At 56.9% G+C, this 23,960-nt stretch overlaps 1 protein-coding gene across 1 annotated transcript in view; it reads right to left on the reverse strand.

Annotated features, from left to right (window-relative positions):
• LASP1 (LIM and SH3 protein 1) overlaps window positions 1–23,746 on the reverse strand; it is a 40,847-nt gene extending 17,101 nt beyond the window's left edge. The window contains exons 1-4 of the mRNA XM_080681058.1: window positions 23,521–23,746; window positions 15,752–15,846; window positions 6,357–6,441; window positions 548–655 (exon numbers count right to left, since the gene is read on the reverse strand). Coding sequence (XP_080537184.1) covers window positions 548–655; window positions 6,357–6,441; window positions 15,752–15,846; window positions 23,521–23,589 — 357 coding nt within the window. The 5' untranslated portion in view covers window positions 23,590–23,746. The remainder of the gene's footprint in view (window positions 1–547; window positions 656–6,356; window positions 6,442–15,751; window positions 15,847–23,520) is intronic.
• Window positions 23,747–23,960: the final 214 nt, after the last annotated feature.

Genomic DNA, 23,960 nt, shown 5'->3' on the forward strand with positions numbered 1-23,960 from the left:
CTGGGCCCAGGAGGGCCCGGGCCCGGGGGTGCAGGGCCAGCAGGCCGCGCTGGCTGGGGTTTTTACACAGGAAGGAAGAGCAAGCCACGGTGGGGGAGGAAGCTGAGGGAGGGCGGAAATGACTGCAATGTCAGCACCCAAAGGCAGACAGGGAGGCTGGCCCCTCCCATCCCTGCCACCCCGTTCTGAAGTCTTGACCTTTGTGCTCAGACAAAACAGCCACTCTGGACCCTAACACCCACCAGCCAGGAAAAAACCCACGAAACTTCACAGAGAGGGGGATGATTGAGCTAAACATAGGCCCTCCCTGCACCCTCCCCAAAGTATAGTCCATTTCTGCTCTGTGGGCAGAGGGAGAGTCTGGGGTACACAGAGAAAAGGTATCTGTACCCCAAACCCTTCCCTTCCTTTCCCTCTGCTCAAGCAGCCGTCAGCAGGCCCGCCCAAGGGCCCCACTCATGTCTGCCAGCCGGCAGCGGGAGACGGCGGGGGAAGACGGCCAGGAAGGGCGGCGGGTGGTGTGCCCCACAGGGGCAGGGGCGCTTACATTACTGATCTGGTCCTGGGTCTTCTTGATCCTCTGGAGTTCCGGTGTGTCTGCCACCACGCTGAAGCCCTTGCCCTTGTTCTTCTCAAACTCCTCCTTGTAGCGCACCTGGAGGCCCAGACGGGAGAGGGGATGGAGTCAAGCCAGGGGGAGCAGAAAGGGACCCAGCCTATGGCCACCTGAGCTAGAACCAGCTCAGAGGGAGATCCTGACCACAACTCCCCCTGTAGTGACATCCACCCCCGCTCCCAACTCAAAGCAGAAGTCTTAACTAGAAAATATTAAAATGATAATCCATCAATACATATTGAGTGCATTCTGAGTGCCAAGTGCCTTACACGAACTGCCTCATTTAAATCTTACCATATACTATTATTAGCTCCATTTTTGTTGTTGTTAATCCTCACCCGAGGATATTTTTTCCCATTGACTTTTAGAGAGCAAAGGGAGAGAAGGAATGGGAGGGAGGGAAGGAAAGAGAGAGAGAGAGAGAAACATTGATGTGAGAGACACACATCAATTGGTTGCCTATCACACACGCCCCAACCGGAGCTGGGGATCGAACCTGCAACCCAGGTACATGCCCTTGACCAGGAACTGAACCCATGACCCTTCAGTGCATGGGCGATGCTCTAACCACTGAGAACACTGGCCAGGGCTATTAGCTCCGTTTTGAGTAAGGAACCTGAGCCACAGAGACACACAGTCCACGCCCAAGGTCACACAGCTTGGCAGCAAAAGTCCAGAGCCGCCAAAATGCAAAGCCTCATCTGCCTGACTCCTGACCCGTCACCGCCCGCCCATCCTCGCAGAAAGCTATCGGAAGAAGGCTCTCCACAGCCTGCCCCAGCCCTCACCCCAGCCAGGATGTGGCCCTGCCCGTCGAGAGCACAGGGGAGTTTTTGAGTGACCAGTTAAGTGAGGGCTGTGCCAAGGGACAAAGTTGGTGCCCAGAAAGGAGGGCAGGGAGACAGCCACTCGGAAGACTCGATCAATGAGTCTTTGAGAGGCTCTGGCGGCTTCCTGGAGCCGGCCTCTGAGGTCAGCGCCACAGGAAAGGATGAAATTGTTGGGGGACAGACAGCACTTCACAACAGGGCGCCACGCTCTGGGGAAGAACCCTACCACCCCACCACTGCCCTCCTCTTCTGAGAATCCCATGGATCCTCCAAGAGAGGGACTCAAGTCAGACAGCAGAAAGGACTTCCCAAACGCTCAAGACACTGAAATAATGAGGAGTCTCTTGTCCTCCCCTGGGGGCTTTAGAGAGCAGAATGGAGGCTGAAAATGCCCAGGGCGTGGAGAACTGCTCCTTGTCTTCCAGGGACTTCCTGTGCACCTCAGCAGCCAGCTGTTCCAAACCCCACCAGCTGCCTGGATTTCCTCCACGGGGCTGCCCTGTCCTGGAAGGTCAGCCCAGGACATGAGGCCCAGGACCCTGGCCGTCTCCAGGATGACCAGCCCAGGCAGCTCCCAGGCATGGAATCCTCTGGCCACAGTGCCGAGCTGCACTATGACCCAACCAACCACACACGTTTGTAGCCACGGCCCCACCTGTCAGTTCCTCTGCACCCTGCCCGCCCCCCCAACCCGGGTCAGGCGTCCTTGTTTGTCCCCTAGCGCCCCAGCTCATCCGTCCATGGGCTTCTTCCTAAAAAGTTCCAGAAATTCCTGTTTTGATCCAGACTGAAAACAAAGGCCTGGACAGAAAAATTAACAATGATAAGGTACCAGCCCACCCCATGTGCCCAGAACTGCCCAGCCTTAGCCCACCCGGGAAGACCTGGGCCAGCATGGTGCCTCTTAATCGGGGGGGGGGGGGGGGGGGCGCGAAAACCCTCTGAGAAGGGGGCGGCAGGCAGGTAAGGCACTTAGAGCCAGAAAAATGCAGCTCTGGATACAGAAGCCCCAAATGCAAGGCCTCTGGCTTTGGTTTCCTCACCTGTAAAAGGGTTGTCATAGGAATCATGGGGTGGGGGGCTTCCTATCCCCAAGGCAAAGTGCCAGAGGGAGCTGGTACCAGCACAGGCTCAGTCTCCATCTGCCAAGTGACCTTGGGCAAATGACATAACCTTTTGGGCCTCGGTTTACAAATCTGTGAAAGGGGATAATAATACCACCCATCCCGATCAAGGGTGCATATGATGGACAGTTGCTCTACAGCAGCCAACACATGGTGGAGCCGGCGGCGGGGCTCACCACACACTGATAAGGGCAGTTGTGAAAGTGCTTTGTCATTGCTGAAGTGCTGAACAGATGCCAGTTCCCCACTCCTTCCTCTACTTCCTGGCCTGGCAAGGGCCAGGCCCCTAATCCACGGGAATAATTGCCATGGTGACACTGTGGTGACATCAGCGAGTTCCCAGGCTCGGGAACTGCCTCCCCTCCCTGCTGGGGAAGGGTAATTCATTTACTCCTGGCACAGGGGGTCCAGAGAGGGCAGGGCTGGATGGAGTGCACGCTGAGAAAAGGCAGAGGCCTTCTCACTTTGCTGCATGTCCCTAGGCAAGTCAGTCCCCCTCTCAAGAGCCTAGTTAGCTGATTTCTAAAAGCCCTCCACGCTCTGGAATTTGTGACCATTTTTAAGTACCTGTGGCCTTCACGACAGAGAATGGAGGTGGGGAAGAGTCTCTGAAAGGCTGTTAGGTGTTGGAGTGGGTCACAGGTAAAAAGCGGGGAGCCAGGAATGTGGGGAGACCCCCGCCCGGAGTCCCTCCTCAGGGCTCCTTATCACCCAAGCCGGAGTGTCCACCTGCATCTGGGACAGCTCACCAGGATGCGACAAGGGTCTCTGAGGAGGAAAGGACCTGCCCAAGTTCACTCAGCCCAGCTGAGGGTAGGGTCAGGGGACTAAGTGCTGTGACTGGACGACACTCTGCCTGGGAGGCGCCTGGGCCTCGCATCCTGGAAACCCCCAAGGCAGGGCCAGGACGGATGCTGAGGTTCAAGACCAGACAACCACCAGCGATGCAAGTCTGCTTTCTGTACGTGGATGTGTTCCGTCTCCTCCCAGGATCTATCCTGTTCAGCACTTTTCCCCGCCAACAGCAGGTACCAAGAAATACCTGCCGAGTAAATGATGAATGAATTGAATGGAGACACAAACTTCCCAAACAGGCGCACAGGCTGGAAAATAACTGCCTTCACTGACCCAACGTACGAGGGAAGATCAGGACTTTAAGAAATTCATAGAAAAAAATAACAATACCAACCATCTTACCACTTATTTGGTGCCTACTACGTGCTGGGCCCACGTCCTATGTAACCCACTCCCCTCTAACAAAAAAAGAAGTCAGGTTTGAAATTAGACACACACCGAAGGGGAGGAGACCTGATGAGAAAGGTCGGTGCTGGGGGCAGTCAGCAGGCCTCGGGCGTATCACGCCCGAGTTCCATTCCCTCTCCTTCCCAGGACAATAGGAATGCAAACAGCTATTGAGTGCTGACTGTATACCAGAACTGTTCCAAATGCCTGCTGTATACCAACATCCTCACAGCAACCTTTGGAGAGAGACTACGTAACCCCCATTTTACAGATAAGGCACTCAGGCTGGGAGTCTTCAAATAACTTGCCCAAGGTCACAGTAGCTAATAGTGGGACATCCAGGATTTCACCTCTGGCCATCGGCTCAGGACACAGATATGCTATCTAAGGTTAGAAGATCCAACAGAAGGGAGTAGGGACCCTGCTCCAGGGCAGGCCTGGGGCTCTCCTGTCCCCCTGGGCAAGTCCCAGGCTGTATTGCACCCTGGAGGTATGACAATGAGGGGAAAATAAAAGAGACTTTCTCTTTGCACTTCTGCCTGGGCTCAGGGGGCTACACAGACACCCCCAGTCAGCCCCACCCCAAAGATGTTGCCTCCCTTCAGCCTGGGGTGGGGGTTGGGAGAGCTGCCAGTTCCCTGCCTCCACCCAGCCTGGTCTGGACCACCCAGAGGGTCATTTCTGGTCGGCTCTGTGGTTCCTCCCCCCGCAGGGAAGGCTCCAGGTGTCCCAGACACCCAAAGAACCATTTGGGGAACCAATCTGGAGATGGGAAAACAAAGTTGAAACAGCACAGGCAGCTTCCCCGGAGACAGGGAAGGGCTGAGACACACAGATGCCTGCCCAGGAAGGGGCCCTGGAGAGAGCCCAGCTGATGCCTTGGTGGGGTGGGGCAGGGTAGGCAGAGAAGGCTCCCACTTCCCTTCCCGCCAGCCACGGGCTGCTAGGGCAGGCCCTGCCCCCACAGCGGCCACAGGAACCAGACCTGTCACCACCCCCAGCCAGGCCAGCTCAGCCCTTCCAAGCCTCAGAGCAGCAGGCCCAGCCCCCGACCTGTAGGCAACTGGGGTTTGCTGTTCCCATTTTACCAGGAAAGAAACAAAACAAAACAAGGGAGGCAAGCAGCTAGCTCCCACCACACAGCTGGGGGAAGGGGAGGGGCCTGCAAAGTGGGCAGGTCCTGCCTCCACCCTGCCTACCCCAGCCCCAGCCCCAGCCCCTCAGGAGCCCACCTACAGGTTAGAGCTGTGCTCCCAATGCCATGCCCTAACGCCCAGGGCTCCCGCCCACGCGCCTGTCACAGCAGAAAGAGGGTGAGCTCAGGTCCCTCCGCTCCACCTGATCCCCAGCCCGCTCTAAGCCTCTCAAATTATGTCTGTGAGACCAAAAGCTTTCACCTGAAGCACCAGGGCGGTCAAAACACAGATTCCTGGGCCCGATGCAGCCCCTTGGGTGCATTCTAACAAGTCCCCAGTCCCTTCTGGTGCGTCCTGAGGGTTGACAGCATGGGGCTGAGGGCCACAGCAGGCTACGAAACTGCTCTGCGCAAAGGGCTTGAAATCTGCATCTGGGCAAGTAGCTTGGCCTCTCCAAACCTCAGTGTTCCCATCTGTACAATGGGGATAGCAAGAGTCCCTCCATCAGCTGGTTGTGAGGATTAGAGGAGGTCAAGGCCTGGCTCTCAGTGAGGACCTACAGCAGAATGACGGTTGTTCTCATGATTGCCCCAGCCTGCCCGACAGTCAGGAGGCCTGCAACCCAGATGACTCAGGAGGGCCTCTGGGGAGCAAGGAGTTCCCCTCGGGGACTGGATTCCAGGGACAAAAAAAGATCTGTAGCCAAGCTTTCTGGGAGACCAACAAAGGCTGGGGAATTAGTGCGGTTTGAATTTCTCCTCCTGGGAGTGTGGGTGTGCGTCTCCCCTGCCTCCACCTGAGTGTGTGCACACACACCCACACCTCCGGACCGGCACCTTTCCCCGCCTCCCCGGGGGCCACACTTCTTCCTCCAGGTTCCTCAGGGTTCTGACTGCCTCTCTCTCTTTTTTTCTTTTTAACGTATTTTTACTGATTTCAGACAGGAAGGGAGAGGGAGAGAGGCAGAAACATGAATGATGAGAGAGAATCATCGGGACATGGCTACAGAGGCTGGGCTGTGTAATCTCAGACTGGCATGAGCCTAGAGAGGTGAGTTCCCTCCTCTGAGGGTGGGGGTGCTTGGGGAGGAAGACAGGGCAACAGCTGCCTTAGAGGAGGTGGGCTTCGGGGGGCCCACGTGAAATTTCCCAGAGCAGAAAGAATCAGACACCGACACCCCTCCAACCACTTTAGGTGAGAAGGGGGCATGCTCTCCTCCACTCCTTTGATCAAGTCAGGAAATATGAAGTAACTGGGTACAGGGTTGGGGGTAGGGAGACAAGGCAAGTGCCAGGATTTCAGCACCTTGGCCTTGCTGAGTAACCCGAGGGGGAAGGAGCCCTTGCCAAATGCAGGGGTTGCGACAGCCCTCCCTCCCCACCAGGCCCCGGCACCAGCCGCCCCTCACCTGACTCTGGAGCTCGCTCTGTTGCTTGAGGCGGAGATTTTCAGGGGTGTCAGCCACCATGGTGAAGGACTGCTTGGGGTAGTGTCTGCAGGGCAGGAAAGAACAAGCGGAGGTCACTCTGGGGAAAGGGCAGGAACCTCTGGGCTTCTCACAGACCCGACTCTCTCCTGGCAACTGCCTCTGACCCACGGGCAGGTCCGCCCCTGCCCCAGGAGCAGGACCAGTGTCCACCAGCCACGCAGAGGGAGGCAAGGGTCGCTCAGACTCAGCCTGAGCTGAACTGGGAGACGCAATAGGCTTGAGTGGCTGGCGGGCCATGGAGAATTGTCCTGAGCCAAAGGGAGGCCATAGGGACACCCTGAGGGTTCCAGATCACCCTTGTTTGGGGATAATCCATGCCTTAATAGTCTACCAACCAGGGAAGTCAAGAACGCTGGGCCAGAATGGGACGAGGATAGGGTCAGGACAAAGCTTTCAGCTAAAACCAGAAATGGAGGCCAACGAAGGAGAGGAAGGTCAGGAGGGATACGGAGCCAGAAATGAAGGGGAAAGGGACATGCATATCCAGGGGGGCTTCCTGGAGAAGGAGGAAGAGGCAGTGAGAGAGAGAAAGTGCACACATCCGGAGTGGTATTTCAAAGGGCCAACTTAACAGAGTACAGGTGAGAGGTCAGCCTGATGCCAGAAAAGAGGCCACCCGAGGGTGACAGATAACACTGCCACCACGGCCCATGTTCGCCCTGTGCTAAAGGCATGCGTGCCTTAGTTCATCAAATTCTCACACGCACCCTGCTGTCCCCCTCTTGACAGATGACTGAACTGAGGCTCAGAAAGGTTAGAGAATGTGGCATAAGGCACAAGGCTGGTCTCCAGATGGGCACCCAGACAATCTCCCCCAGACCCAGCACGCTGAACCAAACCCTTGGGTCTCCAGGCACCAGACCGGCCAGAGTCCTGTCCCCCAGAGAGAGGGCTGGCGTGGAGGGAGGAGGAGCCAGGGAAGCCCTTGCAGCCAATCTGCAGGGGCCTCTCAGACCATCTGGCCCAACCCCCTCATTTCCCCAGGAGGACACAGTGCACTTAGGTGACGTTATAATTAACTTACTTATCACATGGGCTTATTGTCTTCTCTCTCCACTACTTCTCTGTGAGGTGAGGGGGTGGTTTTTTTTTTATCTCTTTTGCTCATTGACGGACCCCAAGCTCCTAGAATAGTACCTGGTATCCAACAAATATTTGTTGAATAAACCAACATCACACCAAGCATTGAAGCTGGGCCGGGACGAGAACTCAGGTCTCCTACATCCCACTAGGGCCGTGGTCGGCAAACTGCGGCTCGCGAGCCACATGCGGCTCTTTGGCCCCTTGAGCGTGGCTCTTCCACAAAATACCACGGCCTGGGCGAGTCTATTTTGAAGAAGTGGCGTTAGAAGAAGTTTACGTTTAAAAAATGTGGCTCTCCAAAGAAATTTCAATCGTTGTACTGTTGATATTTGGCTCTGTTGACTAATGAGTTTGCCGACCACTGCCCTAGGGCATCACAAAGTCCCCAGCACACCGGCGAAAGGGGAGGCAGTCCTGAGTCACTGTGGTGTGTGTACAAGTGCTGGAATGTGAAACGGTTGGGGATCGGCATGGGCCCCAACTATTTCAGGGAATGGCGGGTGGCTCCTCTCAGCAGAAGCTGAGATCTGGCCATTTTCAGCCCTGGGTGGCCACACCCCATCACAGCTGTGACTACAGGCTGTCCCCAGGGAAGAGGAGGATCTTCAGGCATGCTCCGCCCCAGTCGGCTGACACGCCCTAGAGCTGGACGTGAGCAGCCCTGCGGTCCCTGTGTCCTCACCAAACCTGGCATGCTCTCCAGCCGCCTGCCCCACCCTGAACCAGAGCTACTGGTGAACACGTGACTTCCCTCAGTGACGAGCAGGAGATGGAGTTTGGAGGGGGACCCAGGGGATGGGGCACCGTGCTGGACGCTCGCCCTGCCGCGGGCTCACTGGGTGGACTGGCAAGTCCTTGCTCCCTCTGGGCTAGTTTCACCATCTTGGACCTAAGGGATTCTAGCTGCGTCCCAACCCCCGGCCGCCACTGCCCCGCCTGGCTCCTGCCTCCCAGGTCAGCCCAGGCCCGCAGCTGCCCCAGCAGAGGGAGGAAAGAGAGGAGACGGAAGAGTAAACACAGGTGCCTGCAGCTGGCATGGCCCGCGGATGAATGTGGGGCTACGGCTGTGGGTCCAGTCGCCAGGCTTGGCCCAGTTCCACGAAACCAGGGCCACCCACAGCAGAGGAGCGCCATTCAAAATTCCTGAGCAGTTCCAGGGAAAGGGAGGATCCACTGGGACTCTGTTCCCAGGGGCTAGGAAGAGAACAGCAAGAGGGGTCCAAGTCAGCTCTCTAGCAGAACTGGCTGGCCCTGAGGCCTCAGAGGGAGAGTTTCAGAGATGACCCTCCCACCAAGGAAGAGCCATTGTGAAGGCATCATGGGGTGGGGTGGCGGTGGGGAGAGCATCTGTGAGGACAGACGCCTGTGGCGGGGAGGGGAGGTCCTAAGGCAGGGGGACCAAGGAGACTCCGGGGGGGCTCTGGCCCACAACGGGAAGGGTTAACCCTGAGAAGATGGCACTGGTCAGCATTTGGTGGGAAGGGGAGCCGGCAGCCTTGGCAAAAGGCAAACACATGTGCACCGGAGCCAGTCTGCAAACCCGGGGTTTCCCATTTGCCTGCGTGGACACGGTTCAAGCGGAGTGCCCGTGCCAGTGGCCCAAGGACAGCTAGACACGTGTACCTGACACGCACTCCACCCGCAGTTCCGAGGCTCATCCGCGCACTGCATTCCTCACACGCCATCAACGTGTGGATGAGCCTGACCCGCGTCTCCTGGACACGGAGGCCAGCAGGTCCACCCAGGACAGGGCGCATTACAGGCCACACTCACACCTCCTACACACCACCACAAGGGGCTCAGGAGTGCCCCCGGCCCCCAACCATGCAGCAAGAACATGTGGAGTCGAGGTTGGCGGGTGTTTCATTCCCTCTTTGGAGTCATATGACCCCCAGATATCAGACCTCCCAAAGCCATCGGAAGGGAAAGGGTAACCAGCCTAGATGTGGACTCGGCTTAATGTGGCAGGGGAAGGGAAGGGATTTTCATCCTGCATCAGATGAACTGGATTTAAGAGTGCAGAGCCTCCCATCTCTTACCCCCGCCTCCTAAACCCAACCCCAGGCCAGAGGAAGGCAGACTGACATGCAGTTCGGGCTATCCTCCCCCTGCTGGGTCAACCCTGTCCCCTCCTCACAGCCCCCAGCCCTGGCTTGACAACTCTGCCTTTCCCTTCCCCTGCTCACTGCGCTTCAGGTTCCCATGGCAACCTCATCCTCAGCTCCAGGCAGGAGAGCGGGGAGAGCAGACAGAGAGAGAGGGTCTGTGGGGGTGGGGAGGAGACCGGCAGCAAGGGTGTCCTCAACTGTGGAGGACCCCTGAGGACAACGCCAGGAGACTGTGTCTGCAGGATCCTTGCAGACAGTGGAGCGAGGAGGACAGATGCCAGAAATCCGCCTTTCGAGGGGTGGACACAGCAGCAGCAGAGCTGCGCCCCTCCCCCACCAGCATGACTGCCCTGGAAAGGGCTCCTTTGACCTCCTTCCAGAAACAATTGCTGGGAATTTTACCTTTTCCCTCCCGCTCCGTCCTCAGGTTGAAGCTCTGCCCACCCACTACCCTCACATCCCAGTCGAGATGAATGGATGTGTGTGTATGCCATTGTGAGCACCGAGGCAGAAAGAGGGGCCCCCCGCCCCCAGCGAGTGACCCCACTGAAACCCCAGCCCCACCACCAGACGGGGCCATGGCGAGGGAACAAGGGGCCAGCGTGGGGAGAACCAGGCGTCCTCACCCCGGCCCGGAGCTGGGTCCAGAGCACAGCCGCTCTTTGTCCCTTCGTGGCCAGCCTCCATGCTGGTCATTCCCAGCGGCGGGCCCTCCGCAGGTCCCTCCCCACCCTCGGTGGCAGGATCGGCTGCTGCTCGGAGGAGGAGAGGCTCAGGGACAGGGAGTCTGGGGGACGGGGGACAGGATCTTGCATCCATGAGGGCAAGAACAGGGACGGGGCAGGGAAATCAGGCAGCTGCTAGGATTAGCCTAACCCTCCAAGAGAACCTAGAGGCACACGAAGCGATTTCTTGATGGACTGTGCCCCGTGCACACGCCCCCTTGAGATCTGCCACAAGGCCACGGACTAGAAAAGTCAGTGTGATCAATGTGCCCATTTCACAGAGAAAGAAATGGAGGCTCCGTGTCCAGGAGCACCGCCCAGGGCATTCTCCCCATCCACCATAGCTACCCAGCCAGCTAAGGGCCAGCGGACATCTCTCTCTCAGGGGGACCCCAGTCCAGCCCCAGCTCTCAGGCCTCTGGGGAAAGATGTGTTTGGCAGGGTGGGTGGAGAACAAAGGAATTCATATTTCAAACCCAACCTGTTTCCAAGCGTGGCCATGATGAGAGACCCTCTGGGGTTTCTCGGTCATTACCCGTCAGAAGCCACCTTCTCCTTATAACTTTTCTAAAGAGGGTGTCTCGAGTCCAAACAATGACCTGCAGGGATGCAGGACAAGGGGCCTGCCCCCAGGAGCAGGGTAATGCCTGAGGACCTCTGAGCCACCTGGAAGGACAGGGAGGATGCTGAGAAGCGGCTGGGCTCCGGCCATGGGCTTCCTAGGGACAAGAACCTCCTCACCACACAGGGAAGTACTCTGCCCGGAGCCAGGCCACCCCCTTCCTGCTGCCCCACCAGGAAGGGCTCAGCCAGGCGTAGCCCCACTCCCAGTCCTGCCATGAGCTGTGTTCCAGAGGCAGAGCAAAAACAGACCCGCGCCCCCTTCTGCACGCACCCTCGCCTCTTCCAGCCTCGGACTCATTCAAAACCACAGCTTTTTGTTCAAAGAGGAACAAAAATACATCAACAAAAAGCAACAAGGAGCCTTTGGTTTTCCCAAAAGGAGGGGGAGAGAACACCAGTCCCGACATCCTGCCTCTGGAAGGAGCCGCTGATCCCCAGCTGGGAACACTGCCCAGGGGCGGCAGGGAGGGCTCCCCCCAACCCAGTTTCTCACCAGTCCCCCAGGCCTCGGGGCTGAAGTGGTGGGGATAGGAAGCAACAAGGAGGCATTGTCTGACCGGAGGGGAAAAAAAAACGGAGCAGCCAAGAAGATCAAGGCTAGACATGAAGAAGAACTTACCAGCCCTCAGGGGTTGGAGACAAACTGTAAAATCAAAGCCAGCTACTGCCCCTGATGGCAATACATAAAAAAGAATGAGCCCTGACTGGTTTGGCTCGGTGGATAGAGCGTGGGCCTGTGGACTCAAGGGTCCCAGGTTCGATTCCGGTCAAGGGCATGTACCTTGGTTGCGGGCACATCTCCAGTGGGAGGTGTGCAGGAGGCAACCGATCCATGTTTCTCTCTCACCGATGTTTCTAACTCTCTATCCCTCTCCCTTCCTCTCTGTAAAAAAATCAATAATAATAATAATAAAAATGTAGACTACATTTTGAAAAATAAAAATAAAAAGGAATGATTCTGCCAAGTTGGCCAAGGGTTGGAAACACGGGGCCTCAGTTTCCTCATCTATGAAATGGGAGTATGAGGAGCCCTGAGCTTCCTTGAGGCCGTGACGTCTCTGAGTGCAAGGATTTGGGGGTGAGAGTGAGGGGCAGGGGCTGCCTAGAGGCTGCATTTGGCCACTGTGGAGGCCCCTTTGAGGATGTCTCCTTGTCCCAAACACACATCACACAAACCCTTCCCACTCCTGGCGCTAACCTGGCTCCCTAAGACATCTGGTCCCATTTTGCTCAGTCAGAGGCAGAAAATTCTGGGGAGATGGGAAAGCCCCATGCCACAGACCTGGATTTGCCCGCTACTGTCCCTTCCCCTAAGAGCAGCTGGGATTTGAGAGTCGGCTAGAATCCAGACACTTTGAGTCCCGCACAGGCCCACCCCACTCCCTGAGGCCTGGGGGAAGGCGCAGGACCACAGTCCCTTGTTCCCTAGAACCAAGTGCTCAGCCCCTCACCCCACAGCTCAAGGACACGGAAGGATGGGCCCAGATATCTGCAGTCAGTGAAGAGGGGAAGGATACAATGGAGCACCCCTCCTTCTTCCCCAGCCCATGTCTACTCCCCCACTTGACACCCCAAAAGCTGGTTCGTTCCCCTCTCGGCCTGCAACTTCACCCCCGGTCTGCAGCCTCCAGGAGTCATGCCCCCAAGGAAGAAAGAATAGCACATTTCTCCCCACCCCCTACCCTGCCCCTGCCCCTGCCCCTGCCCCTGCCCTCCAGACTCTGAGACTATTTGCCTGAAAAGAAAGCAGCAGGTTTGTAGTGGGGACAGATCTGCCACCTTTCAGAAAATGTAGCTTAGAAAACAAATAAGCAAGGGTATAACGATCCCTCTAACCAAAATGGAGCAGACTCACCCCACCTACCTAGACACTTCAAGAAAGAATTCAATTAATGGGCCTTCCTACTGCTGGCTATTGTGCAAAAACAGGCACGCACGCCTCTACCTTGCCCACAGCACAGCAACGCCTGGGTGGCTGTGGCCTGGGAAGCGTGAACACAAACACACCCTATCCAGTCGACCTCCCTGGCTTTTCTCCCCCGCCACACGTCCGGCAGCGCGTGTGTCTGGATACATACCAGGCACATGTGTGAGTGCATGTCCATAGGGGTGCGCCACCGCCCAGCAGCCCAGCTGTGAGCTCTGGCCTGTATGCTCCCCCATACCTCACTCTAAAGCACGGAGAGGAATAGAAGAGGCCTTTTTGCTGCTTGCAGCCACTTTCCAGAACTTAAATTAGTCTTGAGATGCCTCTGGGAAAAGACAGACAGGCTTCTTCCCTCTGGACCATCCCCCTGCAAGATCCCGGCTGAGGGACGAGCCAGAGACAGGCAGAACGTGGAGGCCTCACACTCACGCACTGGGTGGGCCCAACTCCCTGGCAAAGTGCCAGGAGAGACCACCTGCCTCTCTGGGTTCTGAGCGGGAGGTGCTGCTGAGAAGGAAGCCAGGCCTGGTCCACAAAGCAAAGGGCAGAGCTACACCCTGGACACCCCAGGATTCGGAACCTGGATGTCACTGGAGGAGGGGGCCAGAGGCAGGAAGAAAACAGGAAGGAATGACAGTGAACACCCAGCACGGTGCCTGGCACAGAGCAGGTACTCAGTATCCCGGTACCCTTGGGTGTCTGGTCCAGCGTCCCAGGGTAGGAAGCTTGAACCCTGGGGAAACCGAGGCTCAGGCAGGTCTACAGGGAGCTCTTGCAGGCCAGGCCTGCATCTGGTTTATCCTGGAATTTCCCTGTCTGAATCGCTGGCACAGACAACTGCTCAGCAGAAGCTGGCTGAGGAGTGTGAATGCCTCGGGCAAGGTGCTACTACACTGGAGCGAAACACAGCTGGACCACAAAGCCCCAAGTCTTCTCCTTCCCAGGTAACACCCCAGCTGGGCCAAAGGTCAACTGGGCCCGGCATAGGCCAAGGCTGTAAAGGCTGGGGGAACGGAGAGGGGTCAACCCACTGCTCTGGCTAGAGGCCAGGAGACAGACCTGCCTAGGCAGCTTGGAAGCAGCATCCAAGCAAGGAGGGCCGCTTCGCCTTCCGCCTCCCCTGGAGCCCCCCCACCGATGCAAGGAGCCCCTCACCCCACTTACTGCAGCCTCCCCAGAAGAGAGTGAGAAAAGTAAGCTGGGGCTGTGGCACTGGGCTGAGGAAATACAGAGAAAACAAGGACACGCCTCTGATTTCTTTCTCCAACTCCCAATGCTCCCTGAATTCTAGGCTACTGCAGCCTTAGGGAAGAGCCACAGAGAAGCCCCAGTCCCTGCCACCCACGGGGCTGGGGGCTCAGCCAGATTGCTGCCTGGGGAGGCTGAGGGTCAGAAGCTGCCCCCAGAGGACCCTCAGTGCCCAGAATCCAGCCTGAAGTGGTCCAGCAATCCAGGGGTTAAAACTGCCCCAGCCTCGGGCTTTGCTGAACCCCACCCCACTCCCCAACAGAGGGAGGAAGTGGCAGAGAATCAGGGCTTGTGTGAGTCCTTAAGAATTCGAGGAATGTCCCATTTCCCTTGGGGGGGGGCGGAGGTTGGGGGGAGAGGGCCAGAGTAAGTTAATAGAAGAGAAGGAGCAGCTGAGGGAAGAGAGGGGGACCCAGGCGACCTTCCCCGTGCCCCCGAGCCCTCCCAGAAGGGAGGGCACACATGTTGTTTCTTGAGTGTAAGATTTTATCAGAAATCTGTTTTCCCAGCACCTGGCACAGGTTAGCACGCAGCAGCGGGCAGGCCATACTTACCTAATGAGTGAAAAAGACACCAAGGAGAGAAGGCTGTGGGATTAGCAGGGCACTGAGGGTGCAAAGAGGGGGAGAGAGGCAGCCTTTCAAAGGGGTTTAAGACCCCCAACCCCACGTAGACGCGTCCCAAAGTTCCCCTCCTGGGTAGACTTCCGCTGCAGAGAGCCTCCCGACTGGGAATTTTAAAGGACAACTGGACTCAAGTCAGAGTTTTGCTGAACTGTTTTGCCACCACCTACGTGAAGGGACTTGACCTTCTAAAACCCCTACCCGGCAGGTGGCTGTGAGGTGCTGCATGCGCCCTAGACCCGGCAGAGTTTGCACTTGTTACGCACCCAAGGTCACCCTGAAGACGGAAGGTGTTGTACCCTCTGGAACAGCATGGGATGAGGGACCCTACCTCCCACCTCCCCGCAGCAGGCCAGGCTGCAGGTCCCCGTGCAGAGGGAACAGAGCCCAAGCCAACACCACTGGAAAGGACTGGAGGTCTCCACAGCCTCCTCGCCACACAGGGAAGAACTCTGCCCGGAGCCAGGCCACCCCCTTCCTGCTGCCCCACCAGGAAGGGCTCAGCCAGGAGCCCCCAAAGAATTAGTGCCCAGGCTCTGGCAGGGGGCAGATAGAGAGATGGAGACAGTCAACGGCTACTCTGAGGAGAGAAAGGAGGAAAGGAGAAGCAGAGAACACAATTGGGCAGAAACAGGGCCGCTCGCTCTTTCCTCTGGATCCCACCCTCCCAGCCGGGTGCAGTGGGAGGAACATACTTATTTCACTGGGTTTGAACTAGCCTCTCACTAGACATGTAACCTTGAAAAAGTCCCTTCCCTTCCCTTCCCCCAGCCTCAGTTTCCTTCTCTGTGAAATGGGAATAAGAGCCCTTACTGCATCCAGCTGTGGTGAAGATGACATGGGACTGACACTAATCAAGCTCGGCAATGTCCCCGTCCCCTTGTGGTTATTAGAACAGAAGGAAGAATGAGGAAGGGAGTCCAGGGACCCGCCCGGGGATCCACCCACCCAGCCACCTGCCCCAGGCAGGACTCACGCGTTGCAGTAGGGCTTCTTCTCGTAGCCCTTGTAGTTCTTCATGTTGAGTGTCATCTTGCAGGTCTCGCAATGGAAGCATGCTTTATGCCAGAACTGGGGACAGAGGCAGAGGGAGGACACCCATCAGACACAGGACTTCAGGAAGGGGGCTCAGGCCCTGGGAAGGAGCACTCCAGCTCCACCAGGTGAGCTGGGGACATCGCAGGTCACAGCTCCGGCAGCTAATGACACACTCCCCTTTTTTACCCTCCCCTCCCCACCCAATCAGTTATTCGAGCTGTAAGGATGGGGAGAAGAGCAGATGTGTAGGGTGAGTGGGGAAGAGGCCAGGAATAGTAGTGCTAAGCTGTCCCCAAAGGTCAGCTCCACCTCCCAGACCACTCCTGCTGCCCCCAAGCTGGAATAGCCTCATTGCTGGTGCAAAGCTGGACCAGGGTTGCTAAGAGACCGCTGCTGAACATGAGGTGCAGTTCCTCAGCATTGACAAGGCCTAGAGAAGAAGAGGAGGAGGAGGAGGGCCTGGCCCTGAACCCGCAGGCATTCCTAACTCCCACACCAGGGGCTCCAGCTCTGGCACCTCCCACTTCCTGTGGGACCCCCAACCAGAGGGTAGGAGTGGGTGCTCTAGCTCTATCCACCACTCCCGCACCCTTTCTCCCTCCCTCACCCTTCTCCCAGCCCTTACCCAGGAGAGGACCCAGCATCTCTCTCTCTCTGAGGCCCTGAAGGGCTCTGTTTAAAAGCCTTGGAAGGGGAACCCCCATTAGTAGACATCGGAGAGCCCCCCTGACTGGCTATGTGACCTTGGTCAGGGACCACACGGCTGAGCCGTTTCCAGATCCGTTCCTCCTGGGACTGTTGGGGATTCAATGAGAAATCACCTGCAAAGCCCACAGCGCAGCCCCTGGCACCTCTAAGTACCCGAATGTTAGATGCTGGGCACAGCAGCTATGAACCTCAACCAAGAGGGCTCAGAGGCACACTCGGGAACTTTCTGTGTGTGGGTGCAGGTGGGGCTTCACTGTGCCCAGCCACAGCTACAATGCTATGAGGGTAGGTGACCGGTAAGACGCCAGCAACGCCAAGAGACCCAGACCATGACCCACTTTCACACACGGGCCAATCCAGTAAGACCAATGGAGGGGAACAGGAGGGCGGGGAAAGGAGGCAACAGAAGGGACCTCATCCTCAGCAATGGTGACGCTGGGCCAGACCAATGCACCTGGGATCGCAGTCTAGCCCTGAAATCTGCACTGACCAGGAGTCCAGCTTCCAGGACCCCAGAAGCCAGGCTGCCTGGGTGACCCGACCGGCTTGGTTCTGCCCCATTTCCCAGAAGTCACGGGAGACACTCCTAAGCCCTCAGGGAAGGCCAGAAGCCAGGGGAGGGTCCAGGGAGCTGTTTGAAGGTGACCAGCACAGGGCTGGCTCTTGGCCACCTGCCAAGGAATTTCCCCCAAGGCAGTGCCTTTTAAAATGTGTGTTCCTACCACTCTATTTTCCTGGGACACCTTGGAGGAGGGGACAGGAAGAAAAAGAAGCTGGGAGGTTGGGATACCATGGCCCCTACCCTGGCCCACTTCAACCAGAGGCGCAGGGGTAATTTGGGAGGTAATCACCTTCTAATAGGGTGCTTACCTGTCAGGGGGACCCGAAGGAATCCCCAGTGGCACAACAGTAAATGAAGTGATAGGAGAACCACTGTTTTGGGAAGAAGGCCAGCTGGAAGTCTGGAAGCAAAGGGATGGCTGATCTAAGCTTAGCCCCCACCCCAACCGAGGCCTATCCGCCTATCCCACAGCCCAGCCCAGACTCCAGGTGCAAAACCCCAACACATATAACCCACCAGAAAAACTAAAAGTGGGTAGTCTTTGCCCTAGCTGGTTTGGCTCAGTGGATAGAGCATCAGCCTGTGGACTGAAGGGTCCCAGGTTCGATTCCGGTCAAGGGCACATGCTTGGGTTGCGGGCTCGATCCCCAGTAGGGGCATGCAGGAGGCAGCCAATCCATAATTGCCTCTCATCATTGATGTTTCTATCTCTCCCTTCCTATCTGAAATCAATAAAAATATATATTTTAAAAAATAAATAAATAAAAAATGAAAGAGGGTAGTCCCTGCCCAGTCAGTGCCCACAGTGGCAGCCTCTCTCCCTCCCCCAATACCTGGGAGGCACTGGCAGAGCGCCCCAGCCCTGTCACTACCCAGCCTGCTGGCCTCTGCCTGCTCAGCTGCCCAGGCCCCTGCCTCCCCCCACCCCCACAGGGGCCTGCCAGGAAAAATATTCTCTGGAATCCAGACCATGACCCACTTACACGCACACACACACACACACACATCTGTAGGAATACACACTGTCCTAGGACTGGGGACCTCCAAAGCTGCCTCCTGATGAGTTTGAGGGAGACAAAGGGAAGGAGACAGATACACACACACACACACACACACACACACACACACACCCGCCCAGCAGATGGCTAGGATCTCACCCTGGTGTCAAGCCCCTTGGAAAGGGGCAGGGTATACTGACTGGGCTGGGGGTTCAGGGCCAACACCCAATCCAGGGGTTCCACAAGACCCCTCCCGGCTGCCATTTGAAGGGGACCCCCGATATGAAGGGATGGTACCCATTTCCATCCTTAGCTCTTCCCCACCTCACCCCCAGACACCCCTTGCTTTCAGCTAGATAGATATACTAGGGTCTGAGGGTGATGCTCTCTGTTCCCTAATGGGGGCTCGAGAGCAGAATAATAAAAGCACAGGTAGTCCGAGTGCCTTCAGGATCATGAGTAAACTCTGCGGCTGTAAAGTGGAACTAAAAGCATGGTCCCACAGAAGTGCGCAGAGGAGTAAAGAGATGACTCACGCTCTGAGCTAGAGCTAGCTGCACTCTGAGCTAGCTGCGTCAGGTCACTTCCCTCACCGGAGAAGGGATCCAAGGTTCAGGACAATCAGCAGCGCCTGCCACTGTGTCCTGTTTATAGTGGGCAAGTGGAGGGCAGGGAGGACAGAATATGGCGAGTCACTCAACAGCCCCAGGGGCCCAGCCTGGACCAGGACACCCCCTCCCTGTCTCAATCAGGTGGGGTGAACAGCTCAGTCAGGGAAATAAGTCAATAAAACCCCACAATGACCCTCTCGGTCTGCCTTTCTCCTGTCCCCCTTTCTTAAAGGCCCCAGGAAGAAGATGTCAGTGAAGCATTCCTGAGACTCTGGGATTCAGGATCTGGAGCAAAGTACACCTCTGGGCAAGCAACTCTAATCCTTCCCACTGCCCTGAAGTCCACTGTTTCCCTTTCACAAAAAATCAGGCCTCTGTTCGAAGCTTCTCAGCCCTTCCCCCAAGGCTCCAGCCTGCCCTCTAGTCTTCCTTGCCTGCAGCTCCAAAGCTGAAGCCCAGTCCACAGAAAACCCACTCCACAGGAAGACAAGCAGAGGCTGGTGGGGCAGGAGTAAATCTCCCACACTTGGGCGTGGCTTGGACCAGCTCCTATCTCTGGGTAATCACTGCGGAGGTGGGGCAAGTGCTGCTCACAGCTCTGGGTGAGGGGAATGCGGCCAGCTTCAGGTCACTGTGCCTGCAGCCTGGCATCTTGCCCTCTGCACCCAGGCTACCTGACTCAGGGTTCGAGGATGAGACCTTCCTCTCCTTCCCTGTCCCCTAGGGCAGTGGTCAGCAAACTCATTAGTCAACAGAGCAGCAAACCGCGGCTCGTGAGCCGCAGTTTACCAACCACTGCCCTAGGGTTATGGTTTTTCCCTTATCTAGGGGTAACACCAGCTCCACCCTGGCTGGGTCACCAACCTAGTTCAGTTGGTCACCTAGGCACTGGTTTAAAGTCATAGACTTTGGCTGCAATTCCACAAATTCCCAGGGGAGATGATTATTCCTAGTATCCCAGCTCCTGGAAAGGCCCAGGCCCAGAGCATTCCTCAGGTCAGGGTCAGGAACACTAATGAGGTAGTGTAAATAAAGGTACTTAAAAATGTATATATATTTTTGTTAAATATATATATATTTTTACTTCAGAGAGGAAGGGAGAGAGAGAGCAACATCGATGATGAGAGATAATCATTGATTGGCTGCCTCCTGCATGCCCCACACTGGGAATCAAGCCCACAACCCAGGCAAACCATGACCTCCTGGTTCAGAGGTCAACACTCAACCACAAAGCCAAGCTGGCTGGGCAATAAAGTACCTTTTTGCCAACATAACAGGCAAAAGAGCGGAGCACAAAGAACTTCGGATTTGAATTCCACCTCTGGCTGAGAGGGAAATAAGCCACATACACAGTCTGAGCCTCCACGTATGGGGTTCATCATCTACGGGAGCAACCACATCTGTTGTGTGAAGCTGCTGCGAAGACTGAGCCTGGCACCTCGCAATAAGTAGTAGCTGCTATGAATGGATGGCCACAAGGTGATTGTGGGGCACCCTCCGCTTTAGCTAGTAAAATGGGGCACCACCGCTACAAGGACTTATCTTTTCAGTGTGTCCAGCCCAGTCTCCTTCTAGCTTGCCGGCCCCTAGGGAAGTGAGAGGGCATGGTAGGGGGCAATTTAGACAACCAGAGGCAGGGAGCCCTCCTACTGGGGGATTCCAGGGAAACTGGCACCCCCGAGTCCTCTACACTTCCAGAATGCCTGTCTCCACCTGCTTTCAGGAGCCCAGGAAAGCAAGCCCAGGGACAGGGGCAGGGCAAGGTTCTTGACCACACAGGCTCCCAGCTACAAATGCTTCTTAACAGGGTCTGGGATACAAATCCTCCTCTTTCAACATGTAGAGGACGTTTTGAGACACAGCTCCTCTCTCCCTTCCCAAAGGCCTTGCAAGGGCAACCCTTTAGAGCGCCTGGCACAAAGTAGGTACTCAATAAATATTTGTCCAATGAATGAGCCAATGAGGTCACCCTGTTTCTCCCCCAACTTTAATCCCAGAAGTCCTCTGGGGAAGGGAACCTCGATCTCCTTGCTCCAACACCGTCATCAGCAATACATATTTATCCAGCGTGCACAACACACTGGGTACTGCAAGTTGGAGGCAGGGTGGCCATCAGAGGTAACATGGCCTTCACTCACCTAAGCCTTTGGGAGATAAGGCTCAGGGAGGAATAAAGGTTAACACCAAGGATATGTCTTGTGCTTTGGGTCAGATTGTGGGCTGAGTGCTGTAGGGAAATCATAGGGAGCTGGGTGGGTCTAATTTGACTCTCTCCTATTGTAAACTGAAAGTCTGGGGAAGTTGGTTAGCAACCTTGCCTAGGGGACTAAATGCTCTGCAGGTCTCAGCCCTTGGGGCATCAGTTCCCCAGTAGGAAGTGCCAATCTTTACTGCCTGGAGAGAGTTGGGAGGAAGAGGTCTGATACCTGGATGTTCCAGGCCTCCAGCTGAGAGCAGGGGGTGAGGATTCCCCAGGACCACCTCCTCTAGGGAAAGCTCTAAAAGAGAGGGAGGATGCCTGGCAGGTATGGCTCAGTGGCTGAGTGTCGACCCAGGAACCTGGAGCTCTCGGTGTTCGATGTGAGGACAGGGCACATGCCCAGGATGCAGGCTCGATCCCCAGAAGGGATCTGCAGGAGGCAGCCGATGGATATTTCTCTCTCATCGATGTTTTTCTATCTCTATTCCTCTCTCTCTAAAAATCAATAAAAACATATTTTAATCCCCACTTCCCAAGGCAGCCCCCACCTGACTGTCCTCTTCAGGTGGGAAGAGAGAACAGCTACTGGGAAGGGTACCTTGCGGGATTCCTGCCCTCGTCCCCTCTGATACACAGCACCAACGTTCTTTACAAGAGGAGCCAGGTGTGGGGCCAGATAGAGTATCCCAGGAAGATAGGTAACGCACAGCCTATACCACATCCCGGTGCTTTAGTGCACTGCCCCTCCTCCAAGGAAATGACATCATCATACCCATCTGACAGATATGGAACACTGAGGCCTAGAACCATTCATAAAGCTGCTGGGAGAACACCTGGAATGAGGATGGGCTAGCAAGCTCTTCATCTACATTGCTTCTGCCTTATATGGGAAAAGTGCCCACAGCCTCCTGCCAATTCATGACTGTGGAGAAGGAGAGCACAGGGCACGCAAGTTACAGAGGCCAAAATCCCCACCACCAGGGAAGGGCAAAAACACCTGTGTGCAAGGACAAACGGTTCCTCAGTTGGTGCCTCCAAGCTCAAGTCCTACCCTCCAGAGGTTGGCATAGTCATCGGGAAGGCCAGGGCCCACATCCTTTGTGTCCACAACAGGGCCCTCCTTTCCTCCTGTCTGGCCCAGCCCAGGAGAGACAGTGAAACAGCAGCAGCCCCCTATGCCCCTTTCTCCAAGAACAAGTTCAAAAGTATTTCAAAACCTTGGAACCCCACACCCTTTCACCCTGACTCAGAGGCCAAAGGTCACTGAGGAAGCTCCAACCCCAAACGGGAGAGTTAAGTATCCAATGAACTGTCCTTTCCCAAACGAACATGGCGTCAGGTGAGCAATGAACTTGGCCCTAGGGCTCTGCACCCCTCTTCCATCCCATGCCCCCCATTCCTGCCATTTCAGGGGAAAAAAAAAAAAGAGGTAGTATTTGGACTTGGAGCCAGCTTTCGGAAGTGGCCCGGATGAGGAAGGGGACAAAAATCATAAAGCCACTCCTCCAGACCCGAAGAGGGATGCAGAGGAGACGCATTTTGCCTCAGGATCTAAGGAAGCTAAAAAGAGGACCAGATCCTTCCCCAAGTTGCTGGAAACACCCAATTCTACTCTCCACCCCCACCCCCTCCAAAAGCATAATGGCAACCAGATGAACAAGTCCGGCATGGGTGGGGGGGACGAAATCCTAAGGGCCCCAGGGGACAGTGAATTTCCAGAAGGCCACCCTCCCCTCCCCCCAAACACCTCCCCCTTTTCTTGCCTTCCCCTGAATTCAGCCAACCCCACCCTCCATTGGGTAAACCTGCTTTGAAAAGTTAGCTCTTTGTTCTACAAGCCGGTCTCAAGCTCTGAGCACAATTTCAGGAGATCTCCGCGAAGCACCCGCCACCCACCCTACTCCCGCCCCGCTCGGACTGAGCAGCCCAGCACGGCGAGTTGGCCTCTAATTTGAGGTGGGGGCTGGGAAGCTACCATTAACCCGCGGTCTAGGAGCCGCTGAACCACCAAAGGGGACGACAAATCGTCCAAGACAGGGGGTCTCGCAGTGGGGCTCAGGTCCTTATCCGCAGCCCAGTTCACCAGATGCAACACTCGCCCGCTGGAGCCCCCAAACCCAGTCTCCAGGCCAGGAAGCCCAGCCATTCGCGGCCACAGCGGACAGTTTCGCGGGGCCCCCCAGCCGCTGCCCCGCCCCCGCACCGCCGCCCCCTCCCCCAGAGCCCCGCGCTTCCGCCTACTTGGCGTTCCGGGCGGCGGGGAGAGGGAGCGGCCGTCTCTCTCACTCTCCCGGGCCTAGGGGGCGGGACTGCACCCCTAACCTTCCCCCAGCCTCCACCCGTGGCCTGGCTTCCCTACCCCTCTTCCTTCTCCCAACCCCGGGGCACAGAGCCCACTCTTCCATACTGGCTGCCCGCCACGCGTGGACTCCTTGCCTCGCCTCGCCTCGCCTCGGGTCTCAGGGATTTCCAGACTGGGGTCTGTCCCCCAACACCCCATGACACCGCCCTCCCTCCTCCTCCCGAGATCGCGGGGACGAGGCGGCGTGGACCCGGCCCCTCTCGCTTCCCCCGATCTGGAGCACTGGTCGGGAATGGCAAAGACGCGTCTGCCGGTCCCGGGCTCACCTTATCCAGACAGTTCACCTTCTCCGTGGGGTACACGATCTTGCCGCACCGAGCGCAATTGGGATTCATGGCTCCGGGAAAGGCTGGGGCGGGGACGCCCGGGCTCGCGCGCGCACTCTCTCCCCGGAGCGAGCTGGCGGGAGACGGCCGCGGATGCAACTACACTGGCGGCGGCGACGGCGACTGGAGCAAGGGAACTGGCCTCCGCCTCCGCCCTCCTTCCCCTAATAAACACAGCGGGGAGGAGGGGCTGCACCGGGGCGGGGACGCGCCGCGGGCGCGGGCGGGGGCGCGCGCGACCAGGCGCGCTCCCCGGGAGGCTGGGTGCTGCGCGGAGGCGGGTTCCGGTCAGGGGTGTGGGGCGCGGGGAGCGTGCCTAGGTGAGTCCCGAGGGCTCCTGCCGCCCGGGTACTCCCAAGCTGGAGGCGCCCTGGAGAGAC

The sequence above is a fragment of the Plecotus auritus genome (genome assembly GCF_963455305.1).
Source record: "Plecotus auritus genome assembly, chromosome: 7".
NCBI lineage: Eukaryota > Metazoa > Chordata > Mammalia > Chiroptera > Vespertilionidae > Plecotus > Plecotus auritus.